Below are 18,988 nucleotides of genomic sequence, written 5' to 3'. Positions count from 1 at the left end.
CAAGTCTTTGCTAATATTTATCAAGTAGATATTGCTACCCTCATTTTCATAGGTGAGAAAATTAAAGCCCATGGTAGGTAGTAAGTGTAATTGTTTACAATGTTTGGCTTTCGACATCATTCTTGTAGCTTCAAATAGGTTTCCAGGAGACAATTTAGGGTTCCGAGGGGGTAACAGTGGGGGAGGGACAACGAGGCCCAGCCACTGCCGGCATCTCCCCTCTCATCAGTTACGCACCAGACTTCCATGTCTGCCTTTGAAACAAAGACTCTCCTATAGGAGACCGTTCTGCATGACGTGGGCCCAGCTTCCATTCAGATGCACAGGATCCACACCCACGGAGAGTTTTTCTGTGGGCAATCAGGCCTGCAATGTACCTAGGCTGCTTTGAGACTTGCTTTTGCTAAAACTCCCTCAGTCTGAACTGAGACAGCAAGTGCTTACTGTAACTTCCTAAAGTCTGGGCTAAACCTCCCCAGTATGGAGTGTAACCAGTTCAACCACTTTTCCCTTTGCATTTGCAAATATCCTTCTGTGATGTGATGAGCTGCATCAGCTTCTTTGTTTACTGTAAAAGGTAACCACCTAAAGCAAACTTGCATGTAGTAAATGAGGGCCATCAGGTAATGTGCCCAGAAAAGCAGTAAAGGCTTGTCAAGGCAAGAGCTGAAGCTTTTTCTCCTCTTGAGAGAGAAGCTGTGCTGTCGTCCCTTTTCCTCCACAGGACTCGGTAGTCTCTGTGAATGTCTTGTGCCTGATCCACAACGTGGTGGACCCCACGAGTCGGGATCCGCATCACTCTCCCGGCTAAACTAAAGCTCAAAACTGTTGTCTGCCACCACTCTGGCATGAGGCAGAGTGTTTCCTTGTAAAAAGGGGCTCCACATTTGTTTCTGTTGTTCAACTGTGACATCAATAAACATGGCCTGAAGTAAGTGAGCGGGGGGGTTGGAAGTATTTGTATACTTCTGAGATTTCCAATGTAAGCACGTTTTCTGTATCAGTTTCTCCCTCGGATTTGCTTATATAGTGTCTTCTGTATGCATTTCTCAGGTCCTTAAAAGTATTCCCAACTGGCTTACTGAGGAAGGATGTATGTATGTCTCTTAGCTGTCCATCATATAATAAAAAAAATTCAAATGATGTTTCCTGCCTGAATTTTACAGTTACAGTTTAAAAGAGTACGGTGCTGGTCATCAAGGAATTCATGAACTCAGGGAGGTCATGGGTCCCTCATGGTGTAGGACTGTCTTTTTCCAATCTCCTGTTTCTGGTCCCAAGTGCACTGAAGCTGTCAGGCCTGCAAATAAGGCTTCTGGGGCTCCGAAGCCTGTGCTTACCAACTCCGCTTCTTTAGACCTGCCCTGCTCTCTTGCCCTTCATCCTTGAGGCTGTGTATTGATTGCTTTTCTGCCCTTTTATCATTTTCTCATTTCTTCGTCATTCTTTACCTTTCATCATCTCCTACACAACACTTATGTGTTGGCCAGGGAGTGAAGCATCTCCCTTGACTAGTCACCATCTAGAGCAGGTTTCAGCCCGCTTTCCTGCCACCCAGGCTTCCCTTGCACTGACCTGCGCCGCGCACCCGCAGGGTCTTTGTGGAACCATTTATTTCATTTCAAGGTAATGAAACCTAGTGTGCACTAGATGGCGCTCAATAGCAAAAAAGTAGGAATAGAGAGATTCAGGGGATAAAATTTTAAGAGTCTGAATTGTTTTCGTCTGCTTAAAAACCACTGTGCGGTGCGCTTTGGTGAAGGGAAGCGAGGTCTGGAAAGAATTCTTTCGGGGGCAGGAGCAGCTCCAGGGGACAGGTGTCAGAACCGTTACAACTTGCGTGCCTGTGGGGGAGATAAGGGCTGGTTGATTGGGGAAAGTGTTGGAAATTCCTGGGTCATTTTTTTCCATTTCAAAAAGGCAGAGCTAAGGCTCTGGAGTTCCCATGCAGGCTGACCCGCTGTCTCTGGTGACCAGCGAGACCAAACACCGCGCCAGGATGGAGCGAACAGGTTTCCTGCGAGTCAGCTCCAGGACAAAGCCAGCCTTGTGCTCCCCTCTGCCCACTGTTGGGGGCGTGGCGTCGCGGTCCCCTCCCGCACTTCGTAATCGTTTGTCCGTCGCAGTTTTGCCGGTGGAGAGTAGGGGCAGAGTCATTCCTTCACCTGGGGGAATTAGGGCACGGGACTCCCAGACTTAAGCCCACCATACTTTTAGGCACTCACCAGCATGTTTTAAATTCTTTAAAATCAGAAGAAAAAATTTATTATGACCCAAACTAGGTTATATTTGTCTCTATACTGACACAGTCATACAATAAAATTTTAAATATTTTTATTAACGTATTAATGAAGGCAAAAGGTCCCAGAGCCCCGGAAATCCTAAGGCAGCCTTGGTCAGTTCCCTCCTCCAGGCATCAATATCACTTCAATACAGTGCCTGGTGTTTAGCTTAGTCGTTTGAATAAATATTGTCCTCTACTGGATTTCATGTGAGATGTAAAGCTGGGACCTCACGTTCCCCAGAGGCCCAATGGCCTCATTTTCCCAAACCCTGAGAAAATTCTGGGATTTGGCTGCAGCCGCAAGGGGAGTCAACCACTCATCCCTGCTGTCAACACTGAAGCCTCCAGGACAGTGCCCTGGACTGGAGGGCCTCTTTCCAGCAATTGGCAGTGGACTTGGGAATGTAGGTTATCATCTTTAGGTCTCATTTTCCCTTATAACGCGGGGCATTTCAACCACTGATAGGGATTCAACCACTGGAGGGATTCACTGATATCGCACCAGTTCAAGAGTAAATCCCCCATTCCAGGCGTTGCACCAGAACAAGGAGTGCAAGGGTGGTAGCTGGACAGGCTGGCATGCACCTCCAAACTGCTGAGGCAATGCAGTGATTAAAACAACTTTAAAAAAAAATCTACATTTAAGTTAGTTTCATCATCTTATGCAATTTTCTCATGGGCCAAATGTTTTGCATGTGGTTTATTGCTGAAGGGTAGGATTAGAGGGAGAATAATTATTCAGTCTAAATAGCACACAGCATGGCAACATGATTAGAGATTAATACACATTTGTGGAATTGAAAAACTTATTAACGGAAATTCTTTCTAGTTTAAAAGGGCATGTGATGTCTGCATCTTGGGATTTCATTTCAATTCTCCACCATTCTCGAGAACCACGGCCAGAAACTGTTCAGTGGCTCTCAGTCACGCTTTCTAATGTGAGTGGGTGTGTGAATGCTCATAAAGCCCTGGATGCGACTTTGAAGAATTATCTCTACTCTCAGTCATTGGATTGTATCTGTCAAACAGGCATTTAGGGTGCATTAGTTTTAGGGCCCATTTCTCCCAGAGTCAGCCAAGCGAAGGAGAGAGCACTTTGACAGAACAGGCTGTGGGAGGTGGCCCTGCAGCTGGGCTGAGGCCCAGTTTGTGTGAGGGTTTGTGTTAAGGAGCTGTGTGAAGGGCTTCAGCAGCGTCTAATGGAAGTACCAGAGGGTGTTTTGGGTGTGGGATGAGGTCACAGGTTGAAACTTGGGAGAGTGGAGTAGAGTATCCATAAGTACAACTGGTATTGGGGTCCCCTAATAGAAACGGCTGTTACCAGAAGATGCTCAGTGATGGCCACGGAAGTGCAAGGAAGCAGTGGTATAACCCAGGTGCCAGGGCCAGAGACAGAGGAGATGGGGTGGGAGGAAGGAGAGGGCAGAGGCTGGGGAGAGTCTCCAGGAAAAATCCCTGTGGCTGCCCCAGCTGGAGAGGGACACTCCCAGCAGAGCCAGCTGGGGTTATCGAGGGGATATTTGGAAGTTTGGGACTTTTATTTTTGAGAGTGAAGTTGAGTTTTTTCGAGGGGGTCATTCTTACAATAGGATGAATGATTATAGGAAATTTTACTTGGTGAAATGTAGAACCTGATCTTTTAGGATTAATTAAACTGAAGTGTGTTGCCATTTTTTTCTAAAGAGATGAAACAGCCTCTCTACACCCAGTAGGAGGGTAGAGTTGAAGGAAACACACGGAGCTGCTGCTGAATTCCAGCCACTGCACTTGGTGGTTTGTGCCCAGCAGAAGGTGGCACTTCTCTGAGACACGCTTTCTCCAAATGTGTAACGGGCAAGACTAACAATACCTTCTTTACACAGTTAGCATAGTAAAGACTAAAAATAGTGTAGGCAGTAGCTATTACTGTTTTATTGCCATTATTGTGATGAGTGACATCTAAATTATGCAACTTTCCAGAGAACATGATTGTGTATCCACATTCTGGATGCCAGACTGGAATTCATTTCAGTGTTTATCGTTCACCAGCCTTGAAGTCTGCCCATTTTTGAGGAGGCTTCTTAGGAATTCAAGGAGAGAGTAAGTTAGAATAAGTAGTTTTGCATATTTGAAATTTTCAACCTGCACAGCTAACCAGAATAAAAGCCCTACATGCTTCTGAAGAATTTTCATAACAGCCTAAAGGAAAGACGGCCCTTGTTGCCAGGGATGCTGGCAGAATACTGAGCAGGCCGTGATTTATTGTTTTTCACTTGATAAGTCAGAGATAGTTCTAACATTGGTTTATACTTTTTATATCACAGATGTATTTATTCAGGGAGTTTTTAAAAGGCAGAGAGCAAACCACATGCAGCAATAACAGCGTGTCCCTTCTACATGTCTGCGCCGCTGCAGACGTTACCCAGCCTGATTGCCTGCTCTCATTGAGAAGACGCAGCCAGGATTTCAGATGCTGATCTGAATGTGGAATGATGCTCACCTAGAAACCTCGTGAGAATTTTCAGAATCTCTCTCCTCCTCTTTAGGGCAGAACTCAAGGCTATTTCCCACTCCTGATATTACTACCACAACTACTTTCCCCCTGACATTAGGCCGAAAGAAAAGAAATAAAAAACATTTGATTGGATTTCAAATTTTGCAAATGGAACTAAATAATTGGTCTGTTTAGGCATTGCCTGTAACAGCGATAAAATTGGGGCAGAGAAAAGAGATGCAAAGTCCTCCGACCCAGTCTGCCATAACATCCCCTCAGCCTGACCAAGCTGTACTGGTTTCTTCCGGATACCAGGTCCCTGGCTTCCCTTTTCTCACAACTGTTACTTCAGAAACCCTGTAACTGTGAATTCACTCTCTTTGAGGTGTAAATCACTCTTAAGCTTCTTGATGGCATTACTTAGGACCGTTTCTCCTCAGGACCTGGGAGCCATTGCTTTGAAATGCAACCACTGAAGAGAATAGCGCCCCCTATCTCCCAGTCTCTGTGGGAGGGTAGGAGCCTTGCTCTGAGCTGCAAGACAGGAGCAGGCAGGGCATGTGGACTGTCATTTTTCATGTCGGCCCAGCCTCACTGCAGTCTGGCCTGTGCCCTTGCCCCTCCATTAGGTGGCTTCTGCAAAGGTTTCTGATGACCTTGGTGCACTGTTCACTCACAGCTGCAGAAACTGCTGACCTTTCTCTTCTGTGCTTCTTTTTCTTTTCCTGGCTTCTGCAGCATCATCTTCTCCTGGCCCTCTTCCCTGACAGTCCCTCTGTTTCCCCACTAAGTGCTGGACAGTCTCAGAATTCCAGTCCCACTTCTCGTTTCTCCAGCCCTGCACCGCACCCTCAGCTGTTTTCACCTGTTCTCTAGTTCCAGCCTGCCCAGTCCAAATGCCCACTTTCACAATGGGGCGTTCCACTTCCAGCCCTGGCCTCCTCCCTGGGCTCTAGAAACCTACTTTATGGACCAGAAGTCGACTGACCTAATGTTCATTTCCTTAACTCTGGTTTCCCCTAAAACATTTTGGAGTATTTTAATATCCTCAAGATAGCTTATTAATTTTTGCTTTATTTTTTGCATAAAAATTAAAAAGTGAATTTGTCTATGTACCTTTGTAACTATTGATACATTTTTCTAAGTACTTTTCAAATTTGCAACATTTTATGAATGATAAATTATGTTTTTATTTTATAATCTTGAGAATACTTTAGGAATTGCTTAGTATTAAATTTGAAGACTTTTTGAGTTTTACAATATTTTATTAAAGATGAAGTTTAAAAGGCCATAGTCACTAAAAGAAGAAAATAAAGGAAAAAATAAGACATCTAAATGGATGCAAATAGATTGAACAGGGGCTCATAGACAATCCAGCTCTAACTGAGCTGGCTCAGGATGGTTCCCCCTTTCTTCCAGGCTGAGCTCCCATAGCGCCCTGCTTCGTATCCACAGCTGCCATTGCAGTGCATAACCAAAGTACCCTTCTGCTCCCAGGAATGTCTGCATCTTCCTTCCGCCCTTTCTGAAATAGCCCCTCCCCACCCTTCTCTGCCTGAGCCCACCGTCATCATATACCAAAGTATCATACACTCAATATTGTCCTCTGTCTAGGAAGCCTGCCATGACATCCCCTTGCCTCTGTAAAATTAATTGCTCTCTCTTCTGTGCTTTGTGACATTTCTGCTCATATGCCAATGATAGTATCTCTAGCAGGCTCTATCATAGCTTTTTGTAAATGTGCCTTTTTATATTGGTACACATTTAGCTCCTTGAGGGCAGAGCCAGGCTCCTGGTGTCTATACTGGTGCCTATACTGACTGTATGAATGAACATGACCCACATTATGACTGCATTGTTATTACTTGTCTAACTTTTCTGTAATAGCAAAGACAAGGGCCAGTGGGACTAAGAGGCCAAGAAATCTTTGCTAGTTTAAAGAAAACCATCCAACATTTGAAATGAGGAGAAAAGCTGACCGCATGACCTTCGCTGTCACGCTAGAGCAATACACAGTCCCACCCAGCCAGGAACCAGGGATCAGTAACACAGGAATCAGCTGTAGGCCCAACCAGCCAGCCATCTGCACTTTCATAGCCAGTGAGAGGAGTATGATATTTAACTGTCTATATTGATATAAGCACCTCCATAATATCCTTACTTTTACCTTTTGGTTCACAAAGCCTTAAAATACTTACTCTCTAGCTCTTTAAGAAATACTTTGATGAGCTCTGCCCTAGGAGGCAATAACTTTGTTTGACTTATTTGCTATTGATTATGGCATTTTACAAGTCTATGAAATTAGAAGTTATAGTTAGAAAATAGATAATGTACAATGATTGTGTTTTCAGTTTTGTAGACTATTTAGCTTAACCATCTTATTTCATATTTCTCCTTTGTTCTCTGGCTAAATAAAATTCCTGTTTCCATATCCCCTTTCAGTGAAATTTGTCAGCCTGACAATTCCCTTATCAATCAGTTACATCAATTAGCATATGTCCCCAATCTATTTATATGGCAATCGTGCTTTCTGTATTTTGAGGTTTATTCTTTGACGAGGATTGGGGGAGGAAAGTGTGGTCAGGGACAGCAGCTGGGGGGACAGGGACGTGAGTAGGGGGCCCTCTAGTGTTGTGCAGCCCCTGTTCTAATCTCCCTTTTCCGGCAAGAAGGCGATGAGTAAAGGGCCAAGGGGTACGAGTCCCAGAGCTTGGTTTTGGTGTATTGGCCATATCGGTTGGGAAAAGGTTAAAATTATAGGATGCGGTCTCCTTTTTCCAAGGATAGATTCTTAGGATTCTCTCCCATGGACAAGGCTGGATATTCACTCCCAGCACAGTATTTCCAGCAGCTCCCACTTTTCTCTCTAAAGGTTTCCCCTCTTGATTCTCTTTCATGGAGAGTTTTCTCAACACACTGGACTCCCACCTATGAGTTCAAGCAAAGGCTGGCAAGAGCAAACGTGAATCAGGGAGGTCTCTTGCATTTGCTGAAGTGACCTGGTATGATCTAGGGTTTTGGGTATCAGGCCCCCTTAGTTCCTTCGCTGCGTGCTGGGGGATGGTAGTGCCCAAGTCTGAGACTCTGGGCAAGACCACGCCAGAGGTAGAGTCGGGGGCTGGATACACTGGAATTTGAGTCCTTGTTCTCTGGGAAACTGGAGTAATTATCTTCATTTGGGGTCCACGGACCTGAGAGGCAGCGTGGTAAGTTGGTTGCACTGGATGGCTATACTAGGAGGACATTTAAATCAGCTGGACTGCCAATTCCCGTGACAGCTTACACTCAAATACCCCACCAAAAAAAGAACACCTGGGTCATTCACTCACACTGCAAAATAGGGAGCAAAATAGCTGTTATGTTCTAGGGTTTTCTTTTTTTAAGGAAAAGAAAAAGCCTACTAAAAATTACCTGCATATTTTCCTTAATTTGTTTTAAAAGCTAGGCACCCCTTTCTTACATAATCAAAATACTAATTTTGTACATATTTCCTGTAACTAAAATTGTAACAGAGAACTAATGCTAGAAAACACTTGACTGTAACTCTACAGGTTTTTTAAAATGACATTTTAAATTTCAGGTTCAAGAAGTTGTAGAAGATATTCAGATTCATAAAAGTAAGAAATTAATCAGCCGTGCTCAGAAGCAATGGGGTTGAGTACCCTGGGTTTTTGGTCTGCCTGTCTCTGCCTGGATCGGAACAGGCTGCAAACAGGAGGGAGAGGCCATGCGTGCTGTGACAGGGGCGGTGGAGGGTGCTTGTGAGTCTGGGTCCGAGTGGGCCCCTGACCTCGTCTCACTCTTGGGGGCCCACCTTCCTCTCAGCAGCCACCACCCTTCAATGGTAGCTCGAGCTGCTGCCACTGACACCTGCGTGGCTGGTGTCCTGCCTCTGCAGCTCAGTGTTGCCAGAGATTGTCTGCTTGATCAAGGTCTCCTCGGGCTCCCCTGAAATTTTCTGCTCAGCCTCCACTTTTGGACTTCTGGGCTGGTCCCTTCATTGATCAGGTTTAGCAAGAGTCCTGCTAAGGTTGTTTGGCTACACCCCCAGCCCCCATCCTCCACCCTCCATATCTGATCACCCTGGACACCTAATTGGGTTCCTTTATCCTCCACCATCTCCCTGGTGATGTCTGATCACCACGGCCTACCTTCCTCAAAAATCCATTTGGGTCAGTTTATACATATGCCCCCATATACCTGATGTTTTTTTAGTAATTTTCCATCCACTTATCCTGTCCCTGCTACTTGGCTATAAATTCCCTATAAATTGCTGTATACGAACTTCAGTCAACTCACTCTCCCCCACCCATTGTAGTGGTCCCTACACCCATCAAGATTGTCTTTAACAAGTACTGAATCACTGTTTCCTTAACAGTGCTGGCTGTCTTCCTGGCTGCTGCACCCAGAGGGACTGGAGTTTTCTGTGCATTCATCTCTACCATTACATTCTCTCTTCTGTTTAGGCACCAGGCTCAATGAAATGGAATTTTAGGAAAGCTCAGAGCTTTCTTCAGTATGGGATCTCTCAGTGACTCCCAGACTCACTGGAATTTGCGACTAAGTGTGGAATATGAGAAAGCTCTTGTCGGAAAGTTTTTTTGCATGAACAAGGGATCCATAGCTGGATCCCAGCATCCTTCTAAGGTGCCCATCTTGGGCCACATCAGAAGATCCTTTGGGCAGGAACTAACTTTCATACATTAACACTTTACATGGTTGTCGAGGAGTGTCTATTGCTTTGTGCTAAGCATATAGAAGATGGTCAAGGCCGAACCATCAAGCACTTGTTGGTAATAAGTGGGTGAATCTACCCTTTGCCTTTGGAGAAGTAACTAAACCAGGAGCCCTAGCTGTGAGTTGGGAAGCCCCCTTAAACCTTACCTGTCCCTCCCTGCTGGCTCATGACACCCCACACGCCCACCCCCCTTGTTGACTGGATGAAACACTTTTGGGGGCAGGTTGGCACAGTGGTTTATCACTCTAAATAGGAACTCTTTGGGATATTGGATTTATCTATTCTGATTTATATAGAGAAATGAATAAAGTTCATTGTTGTATATTTTTAACTTTTAGAAAATCCACGTTTGGCTTTCTAATTCTGCTGTGCTCAATCAAGCCTCGTGATTCAGGCATTACTCATGTCGTAGCTGGCCCACCGTGGTCATTTCTTGGCAGGCCTCTCTCATTCACTCATTCATTCATTCATTCATTCATCCATTCAATGAATTTTCAAGGTATTAAGAATTCAGATTTTCTCACTCTTCAAGTATCTGGTAAGAAATAGAGTAAGGTAATTTTTCAGGGTGTCCAGCACACTCTGGCTTTCCCCTATTGCCCCACCATGAAAGATAGATTAGACATGCTGGGCAGCCTGGGGGCATTTCTTGGGTAGCTCAGCATAAATTTGGCTCCAGCAGGGACTTGGAGCTGAGGTTAGCACCAACTCATTTCTGCTGCTATTGGCTTCTTAGAGGAAAGCTACATAGCTGAACTCACACAAGAAATCAGTGAAAATAATTTCAGTTCCAACCTCCACACAAATGCCTTGTCATGGTACTTTTTATTGTTCCCACTGATACCCACACAGGTCACAGACTGTTAAGTTAATAATGACAATGTTGTAATATTAACTAAACATTTATTAGTCAACTGCAGTTGTTGAGTGTTAAGTGTTGTAAATGCAGTCTCCTATGTTTCCACAGGTTTTGCACCCATGGATTCAACCAACCCTGAATAGAAAATAATCTTTAACAAGTTACGTTGTTGCTGACATAATACTCTGTCTACATAGTTAGGCCTGCAATGGTTGTGTCTGTGCGGAACATATACAGACTTTTCTGCTTGTCATTGTTCCCTACATAATATAGTATAACAACGACTTACATAACATTACCTTGGATTGGGTATTATAAGTAACCCAGAGATGATTTAAAGCATGCATGAGGATGGGCAAGGTCATGTGCTAACACTATGCCAGCCATTTTATACAAGCGGCTTAAGCATCTTTGGACTTTGGTATTCTCAGTGGGGCGGGGGTGGGGGGAGGGGGTGGTTGGGGTTTCTGCAACCAATCCCCCACGGGTACTGAGGGACAACAGCTGTATTATTTTAGTTAATTCTTACTCCTGTTACTAGGTCCATTGTTCAGCCGTGGGAATGGAGTGCTGCTGTTAGCACCCGGGATTCACATTCAGGTCCATGGCCTTCCAAGGGCAATGCTATTCTGTGATTTTTTTCTCGAGTCACCAGGGTCACTTATATATCCCCAGCAATACACTACCAGCTTCCTGGCCTCTTTCTAAGGTGTACGTAAGTGGCACCTGCATTGAGAAGCCTGTCCTCAGGGCAGCACCCTGAGTTCTCCCCTGCCTCAACTTAGCCCCTTGCATTTACTCTCTCACGATGTTGGATGGGTCTCTAAGTAAACTGAGCTCCCCACGGAAGTCAGCAAGAGAGGGGATTGGGCCCTTCCCTCCCCTATCCTTTCCCAGTTCTCCTTGTACATGTCCCTGTTATCCTGTTTGATTGACCGAAGAAACTGCTCTCCTGATCTTCACTGGCAAGGACCCCTGGTTTCTTTTTAGCTCTGAGGAAGTTTTCAGGGGGACAGGCAGTATTGTACTCCTGTTTTAGGAGGTTTTTGATTTCTTAAGGGAGCCAGAGGGCCTCCTCAGCCACCAGTTCAGAGGTAAACACTTCCAGGCTCAGAGCCTCAGGGCATTCTGTCATTTTAATGAACCTATTTATAAGGTAGGAAGCAATTTTCTTAAAGCTGCACAAAGTTCTGCTTGGTCAAAGATAAGTGTCTCCCAGCTGAGCCTTTTTGTTTGGATTTTGCCCAAGGCCTTTGGCTCTGCCTTCCTTGCTAGTCTACAGAAAGCCAGGGAGGACGTTCAAGATTCACTTCACTATTGCTTAGGCTGTTAGGAAGCTGTGTTTCCACCTGACAGGAGGGGTGCACTGGCACCAGATTGGAGCCGGGGCCCCTTGCACTTCAGGGAGGAAAAAACAGAAATCGTTCAACTGTTTAGAAAACAGAATGGTGGAAATAGTTCCCAATTACTGCCTGGCTGGTTATGGTGGTACATACACTACGCTTTATTATCAGAATAAGTGTTTGCTTTCTATTGTATAGCTTTGGGCCGAGCCTCCATCTTGGTCAAGAGTTTTCTTCATATTTAACTTCTCTTTGTTTGAAACTGCAGTGGAAGCTGGTCTAGGGGACACAAATGGGGAGGGACGTTATTTTCTTCCTTCCTTCACGATGGGTGGAGAGCCTTTCATCCAAGTCTGAATTTTGGTCCTGTGATCACCTTTCGCCTCAAGATGCTGCCTCGGTGTCATCCTGAGTTGTTATGAAGAGGCAGTTCCCAGGTAACTATGAGAGGCAGGGTTCTTAAGCAGGAACCCCCAGGTGCTGTGGTTCACTGAGAAGGTGCTTTTGACTTTTAGCAGAATGTAAATTAGCTTGGCTGTGGCTTTATTAAAAAGAAAAATCTCTTAAGCACTGCAAAATTTTGCTCTGAGGGGAAATTAAAGCTCTCAGTTTGTGAAGGAAGAGGTGTACTTGTTCTTTGCTTTTTGATGTGGGAAAACTTTAACCTGCTTGTCTTTACGACACTACCTTTTTGATAAGGTGATCCATGCGTTATAAAAGGTTATCTCAACAAGTATAATTTTAATTTGACTTTTGTGACTCAAAGGTGAGCTGTAAGCTTAAACAAACAAACAAAATCTCCAACCCCCGCCCCCCATATTTCCGAATTGAAGTCTTTTACCTGGTTCAGTGTTGAGAGAGTAGCTGTCTATTTCCAGACCAAGTAGTTGGGCTGCAGCTGAACGAACGTCCTCCAAGACCCTGTGCACAGCCTTGGTGAGGTTGTACGGCACCGACTCAGCAAACCTCACTTTGCTATTCACAATCACACTCCCATTTCTGAAGTTAAGTATTTCAAGTTGCTTAAATCCTGTGAGATTGGATTGTAGATATGGAACCAGCTGCAAAATAGAAGACGGTTTACTCTTAAGGGTGTTCTAAGAGCTCAGCTGCTGCTAATTCTATTTATATTCATTTTTCACTCTCTGAGGCATGAATTTCCCTGCCTTATTATGTAGTTGTTTATTTTTGTGTGATTCGGTTTCAGGTGAGACCAGAACGCCACTGTTTAATTATCTATTTGCCATGATTATGGCCTATCTTTCTACATTTCTGTCTGCGTATTGAGATGGATGGTCAGTGGTTTTCTTCATAATGAATTGTGAGAACAGAGAATCTAAAAAATTCAGGCTAATACTATCAGCAAAGCAGAAATGCCAGGTTTAGTTTTTTGTGTTCTTTTAAAGTACACATAAATAAAAACATGTTCCAAACTGAGCCCAGGAACAGACTGCCCCATGCCTGTGTAAATGGACATCTATTTGGAAGCAACCAATTTGAAATGACCCGTTGAAATAAACAATAGCTTGAACACCAGCTTGCCTGTTTAGGCAGGACTCATTTCCCTGCCGACACTGATGGGGTGCAGTGGAAAGAGCAGGGGGCTGGCGGCTCATCCTGGAACGGCCCCGCACCAGCTCTGTGAGACGCCCTCAGGACACTTAGCCACTGTGTTGTAACTTGCTGCCCTTACCTGAACTGAGGGAGAAGAAAAAAGGTTTCCTAAGGACCTTTTCCAAACTATAATTTAATAATATCAAAAGTGTGCCTCAGGCACTGTGCTTCAGGCTCTCACACCGACCTGCCTCTGTGAGCCAGAGCCGTCCTTGAGACCTCTTTTCAGAACTGTTTGAAACTCAGCAGTGTCCACCTTGCTCCTGGTCCTGAAAGTGAGCCAGTCACTCATGCACTGCACCTGGGAGCCCAGGGAGCACGCACATGCAAACTGCCACCTCCCAGGCCTGGCCCAGACCTGTTTTATTCTGTCCCTGTCCCTGCCCTACCAGAATTTTGACTCTGGTTTTGACCTACATTGCTGTATATTGCCCTAACCCTCAAGGTTACTGTAAAATAAAAATAAATAAGTAAAATGAAATGTTACAAAGAGCTTGGAACTTCTTTTTTCAATCTATTCTCTTGTGATTTTTGCCTACTCATTCTTGGTGTGTTAGTGTCGCTTGGAACTCTGGTAGGAATTCCCTGTCTTCACCTACTGTGCAAATGACTAGCTGCTCCTTTCTCCAAAATCCATCTCCTCTTTTTCATAAAAAAGAGGCTGCGTAGTCAGAGACCACATTTCCCAGACACCTTTGCTGAAGGTGTGGCCATGTGACTATTTCCCACCAATGGAATATGAATGGAAGAGATGTAAGTTTGGTATCACTCACTTAGGAAATTGCTTGCCCTGGGCTTTCTCTCCCCTTCTCACAAGCAGCAGCAGGCTTGTACCAGTGATCCAGCTTTGATTGTGTGGATGAGGAAACACCCTCGGGGTTGGCAGAGTTACCAGATGAAAGGAATATGGGTCCTTGGGTGACACTGGATGACAGAGCTGTCCCACCCACCAAGTGAAAGAAAAATGAACTTGTATTTTATTGAGGTTACTGTATTCCTGATGTCTCCATTATGTCCGCTTAGCACGCACCCTAATGAATACACCTGGGCTGGGTCCACTGGAACTCCATTCCCTGAGAGTGTCCCACTTACCCTCATTTCATTGTGAGTGGTGGTGTGGGTGAGATGGTACAAAATCTTCCTTTAACATTCATTTGAAGAATAGTGAATGGCTTATGTGGCTTTAATTTATATAATGATTTAACTTATGTGACGCTTACAAACATTTGTTTCTGTTATTTTCAGACATTCTCCACTGTTGATACGCATTGTGGATTTGACTTCAATTGACATTGACTGTGTAGAGTTATCATGTATTTCAGTATTTCTCATTGCACATGCATTTCTTATTGCACAAGTAGAAACAAAACAACTTTGTGAGTTTGGGGGGTGTTTTATAATCAAAGATATATGCAGTCATGATAATCTCATTTTCTTTGTTAGAGATCAGGAATGAAGCCATTTAACCTTTTTTTGTTTTTTGTTTTTTTGTTTTAAAAGACCTTACCAGGGACTGTAAAGGAGTCTTTACACCTGAACTCCTGGCCTCTGTGCTGGACCTTTCTAGCTTTGAGTGCTTTTTGGCCAGATGGCTGGGAAATAGCTTGTGACATGAAAACACAGGAAAAATCTCCTCATGTTGTTTCTAAATCTCAAGTTCAGAATTTGAGCGGCTATGTGTTATTCCTGGGAAAATAAATTAGGAAGAACTATAATGAAAAGGTCTTAAGGATAAGTTTGTTCCCAGGAGGCTGGCAGCAGTGTCTGCTCATGTGTCCACCAGAAAAAATGGACCTAAATCCATTTCAACTCTCTAGCAGAATGCCTCCAACAGCCATTATGTCAGACGCTTGCCTCTTCCAACCTGCATTGCTCAAGACAACCAATGATATTATAACAACAGGAAAAGAAAGAAGAGACATGCAAAGAATTATTAATGCCCACTCACCAGCTGTGTGAATCGTTGCTCCAGAGCTTGGTACTCCAAAGAGCTCTTGTTGAACAGGTCGTCAGAGAAGGGCATGTTAGCCACGCGCAGGCTGAAGAACACCACCAACTCTCGGTCCCTGGCAGCGATGGTCACAGAGCTGGTGGTGATTAACTGCAAAGCCGGGATGGGCGTGGTCTTCTCCAAGAAATGGTCTAGGGTGGAAACATAGCCACTGAATCCTGGTACCTCAGAGGGGGCGGGAGTGTCAGATAGATCCATTTCATCTAAGTCTTGGACTAGATCTTGGCTGCCTGTGCTCAACCTGATGTCTTCTGAAGATGCAGGCAAATGTGAAATTTCCAGAGCCAATTGGCTGATGGCCAAATAATTATCAGTGGGGATGGTTAGCCCTGGGATCAGTACTGTCTGGTCAATGGACATTATGTCTGTGGCACTTTGATCAGTCACGGAGAAATTGCTTGATGCAGTAAAGAAAGGTAGACTGTCTGACGGGGAAGCAGAGGCCATAGAAAGCAGAGACAAAGAACTGCCCACAGAGAAAGATCCTGAGACCATTCATTATGTCCAAACAGTCCCCCAAACAATAGAATGAAAAAATATCCAAAGTTAAACTTAACTTTAAAAAAATAACATTTAGGTACATTAATTATGTTAATGTCATGTTTTGAAAAATAAGAAACTGTTGCAGAAAGGGCAAGCAGGCCTGTGTCTAAACCCAGGGAGACAGCAGGTGGCTCCCGAGTCCACTTCATTCTCGCTCGAAACTTCTAGATGTATGAAACTGAAAAATCACCAATTACCTGCAATTTCCGGAATTACACTCAGCCAGACAAGACATCCAGGAACCAGGTGGTGAAAGCTGACTAAGTCACCAGGTGATGCCAAACTGTGGGTGGCACTGACTAAATTTGGATCTCACATCCCCACCTGGAACTTCCAGCCAACTAGCCGTGCAAGTTTGGTCCAGAAATTTTATTTACTTTCCAATCATGGAGGCTTGTATTGTCTTCAATTGGATTTTTGGAGGATTTCAGTTATATATCTATATATATCTATCTATATCTATATCTATATCTATATCTATATCTATCTATCTATATATATGTATATATATATAATGCATTTGAGGGAGTCATAATTGATCCTAGTTATAGTTTCATGGTTTAAAAAATTAAAATTTAAATTATGCTTTTCCAAAATGGTATAATATGACTGAACAACTTGCCAGTTTGCAAAATGAAAGAGTGAACATGTTGTCTACACACATAATTTGAACTTTATATTGACCATACAACTTGCTATATATTTGATAATATTTAAAGGTTTTGTTATACTTATAGGTTTATATCTTGATAATTTCTACCACCATTTTGCACTGTTTTCTCAGTAAGTGTGTATTGAACTACTAAAGTCCACTCACATTTGGGCCAAAATTAAAATCATAAAAATCGTTTATGAACTAAAAAAGTGGTTAAATGAAACTATCAGATAGAAAGATTGGTGAGTTATTAAAATATTCCAATAAACTTAAATCTAGAGCCACTGGCAATATTTAAAACATTAGGTAGGTCAAAACAGGGAGCTTTTTGTGATTACTTCGGTGATATTTTGGCAAATATGTGGGAAAGCTGTACTGAAATCTAAATGCTAAGCATGATGAATGAACTGTCTGGATGCAGATATAATCTTTGAACTCTCAGTCAGCTAATTTACCGAGTACAGTCACCCAAACTGAAATTCCAAGTGATAAACAGCTCGGAGAGGAGGAATCATATTAGTTTTATTAGTTTCTTAAAATAAAACCTGCCTGTTGGTGAGCTATACCCAGATTTCAGAGAAGCACCCTCTTTTCTTTCACCTTGGGAGGGTGCCTAGGTGTGCCTACCCTTATATTCACTCAACTGTCAGCAATGCTGTTTCCTAACATCCAAGACCTCTCTGGATATGCTTGTAGTTTTATTCAAATCTCCATTTCCATGGACTGAATGTTTGTATCCTTCCTAAACTCATATGTTGAAGCCCTAATCTCCACTGTGAAAGTATCTGGAGGTAGAGGTAATTGGGATCTGAGGGTGGAGCCCTCATTAATGGGATTAGTGCATTTATAATCTCTCTCTGTGCCACGAAAGGATACAGCAACAAGGCATTGGTCTGCAAATCAGAAAGAGGGCCCTCACCAGGAACTAAATCAGCTGGCAACTTGACCTTGGACTTCCGAGCCTCCAGAACTGTGAGAAGGAAATTTGTGTTGTTTAAGCTGCCCAGTCTAACATATTTTGTTATAGCAGCCTGAGCAGACTAAGACATCCATGGAAGGATCTGGGATGAGTAAATTTAAAGGCTTCAGGTGTAACCAATGATGGGAGTTGAGTTCTTCAGGCCTTGGGGAAATGCATGTGAATTTGTATTCCTGTGATGTGCTCTCTGCTGCTCCAGATGGTAAGGATCGGGGAAGAAGCTCAGTGACTGACACCTTTGTTCTGCCCCTGGGCCAGCAGCTCAGGGCTCACACCTTTATCCCTACATAGACATTAGCCAGATTAAAATAGTTGCTATCCTATGCCATAGACAAATAAAAATGAATTTCTAATTCTCTTTGTAGCATTTTAACATTAATCATTTACATTCACAATAAACCTGTCCAAGTTATTTTACTGATAAGAAGAGTTGGCTATTTAAATGTTGGGTTGCTAGATAAAATACAGGATTCCCATTGGAACATACTTAGACTAAAAACATTAATTGTTGTTTATCTGAAATTCAAATTTAACTGGGTATCTTATATTTTTCTTTGCTGAGTCTAGAATCCCTATTTAAATATGATTTTAAAAGACTCCCACTCTTTCTTGGCTGGATATTAAAACTACAAAGGCATAATCAATTCTCTGGAAATAAAAATATCATCTAAACCTTACCACTTGAATGTATGTTAAGTAATTAAGTTTTTATCAGATTCGTATGTAGAAATTAGAGATGGCAGTGACACAGATCATTTGAACATGAAGCTTTTATGCTGCAATGGTGAAGTCAAGCCCTTAAAACCAAGGCCATCCATTTCAGCATGAGGTTTGCAAAATAAACAGACTCAAAATAACTTGGCTCTTTAGCTATTGTGTTTGGGTGTGTGTATGAGTGGGTTCCTGTGAGGGTGTGAGGTATGTTTATAGGTGTGTAAGATGGGGGTACTTGTTAGGAGCCCAGCTTTTGGGTGTAGAGTAAAAGGCTATTTTGGTCACTCTCTGGATAGGAGACCTGTCAAAAAGCAAAGGCCCCAGATAAGTAGCTCAGACCGAAGTAGATGAACTGGGTTCTAGCTGAAGCCCAAAGTGAGACAAACTAGTCATGGTGAAGATGGGCTCAATGTGGGCAGCCCGGAGTGCCACCGGAAGACAGAGGAAGGGCCAGCAGAAGATGGGAAAGGTGTGAAGGACAAGGGCAGCTGAAAGGCTATGTTAAATCTTGCCACAAATATATAGTGTGCACATACACACATATACACTAATCATAAACATCAGGGGGTCGCCTATTTTATGTTTGAAAATCCAAACAGAAAGTTTCCACAATCTCCTTTTGATTTTCAAGCGGTATGATCAACAAGTTTTTAATTCCATATCAAACAAGTCTGTTCTTATCATAACAAGAAAGGTATTGTCTTCCTTTTTGGCATTTTATGGAGATAGAACATAAGTGTTTGTTATTCATTCATTCAACCAATAGGCATTGATA

General features: G+C 43.4%; 1 protein-coding gene across 2 annotated transcripts in view; it reads right to left on the bottom strand.

Annotated features, from left to right (window-relative positions):
- Positions 1–18,988, bottom strand: part of IMPG1 (interphotoreceptor matrix proteoglycan 1) — a 118,558-nt gene that overhangs the window by 14,962 nt on the left and 84,608 nt on the right. For both annotated transcript variants that reach the window (XM_037034326.1, XM_037034327.1), the window contains exons 13-14: positions 15,260–15,453; positions 12,539–12,758 (exon numbers count right to left, since the gene is read on the bottom strand). In XM_037034326.1, the coding sequence (XP_036890221.1) occupies positions 12,539–12,758; positions 15,260–15,453 (414 nt within the window). The remainder of the gene's footprint in view (positions 1–12,538; positions 12,759–15,259; positions 15,454–18,988) is intronic.

This window comes from Sturnira hondurensis, unplaced genomic scaffold, assembly GCF_014824575.4.
Source record: "Sturnira hondurensis isolate 20B ecotype Veracruz unplaced genomic scaffold, ASM1482457v3 Scaffold0022136, whole genome shotgun sequence".
NCBI classification, from domain to species: Eukaryota; Metazoa; Chordata; class Mammalia; order Chiroptera; family Phyllostomidae; genus Sturnira; species Sturnira hondurensis.
The sequence above is the reverse complement of the archived record's forward strand: the minus strand, read 5'-3'. Positions and strand labels throughout refer to the sequence as shown.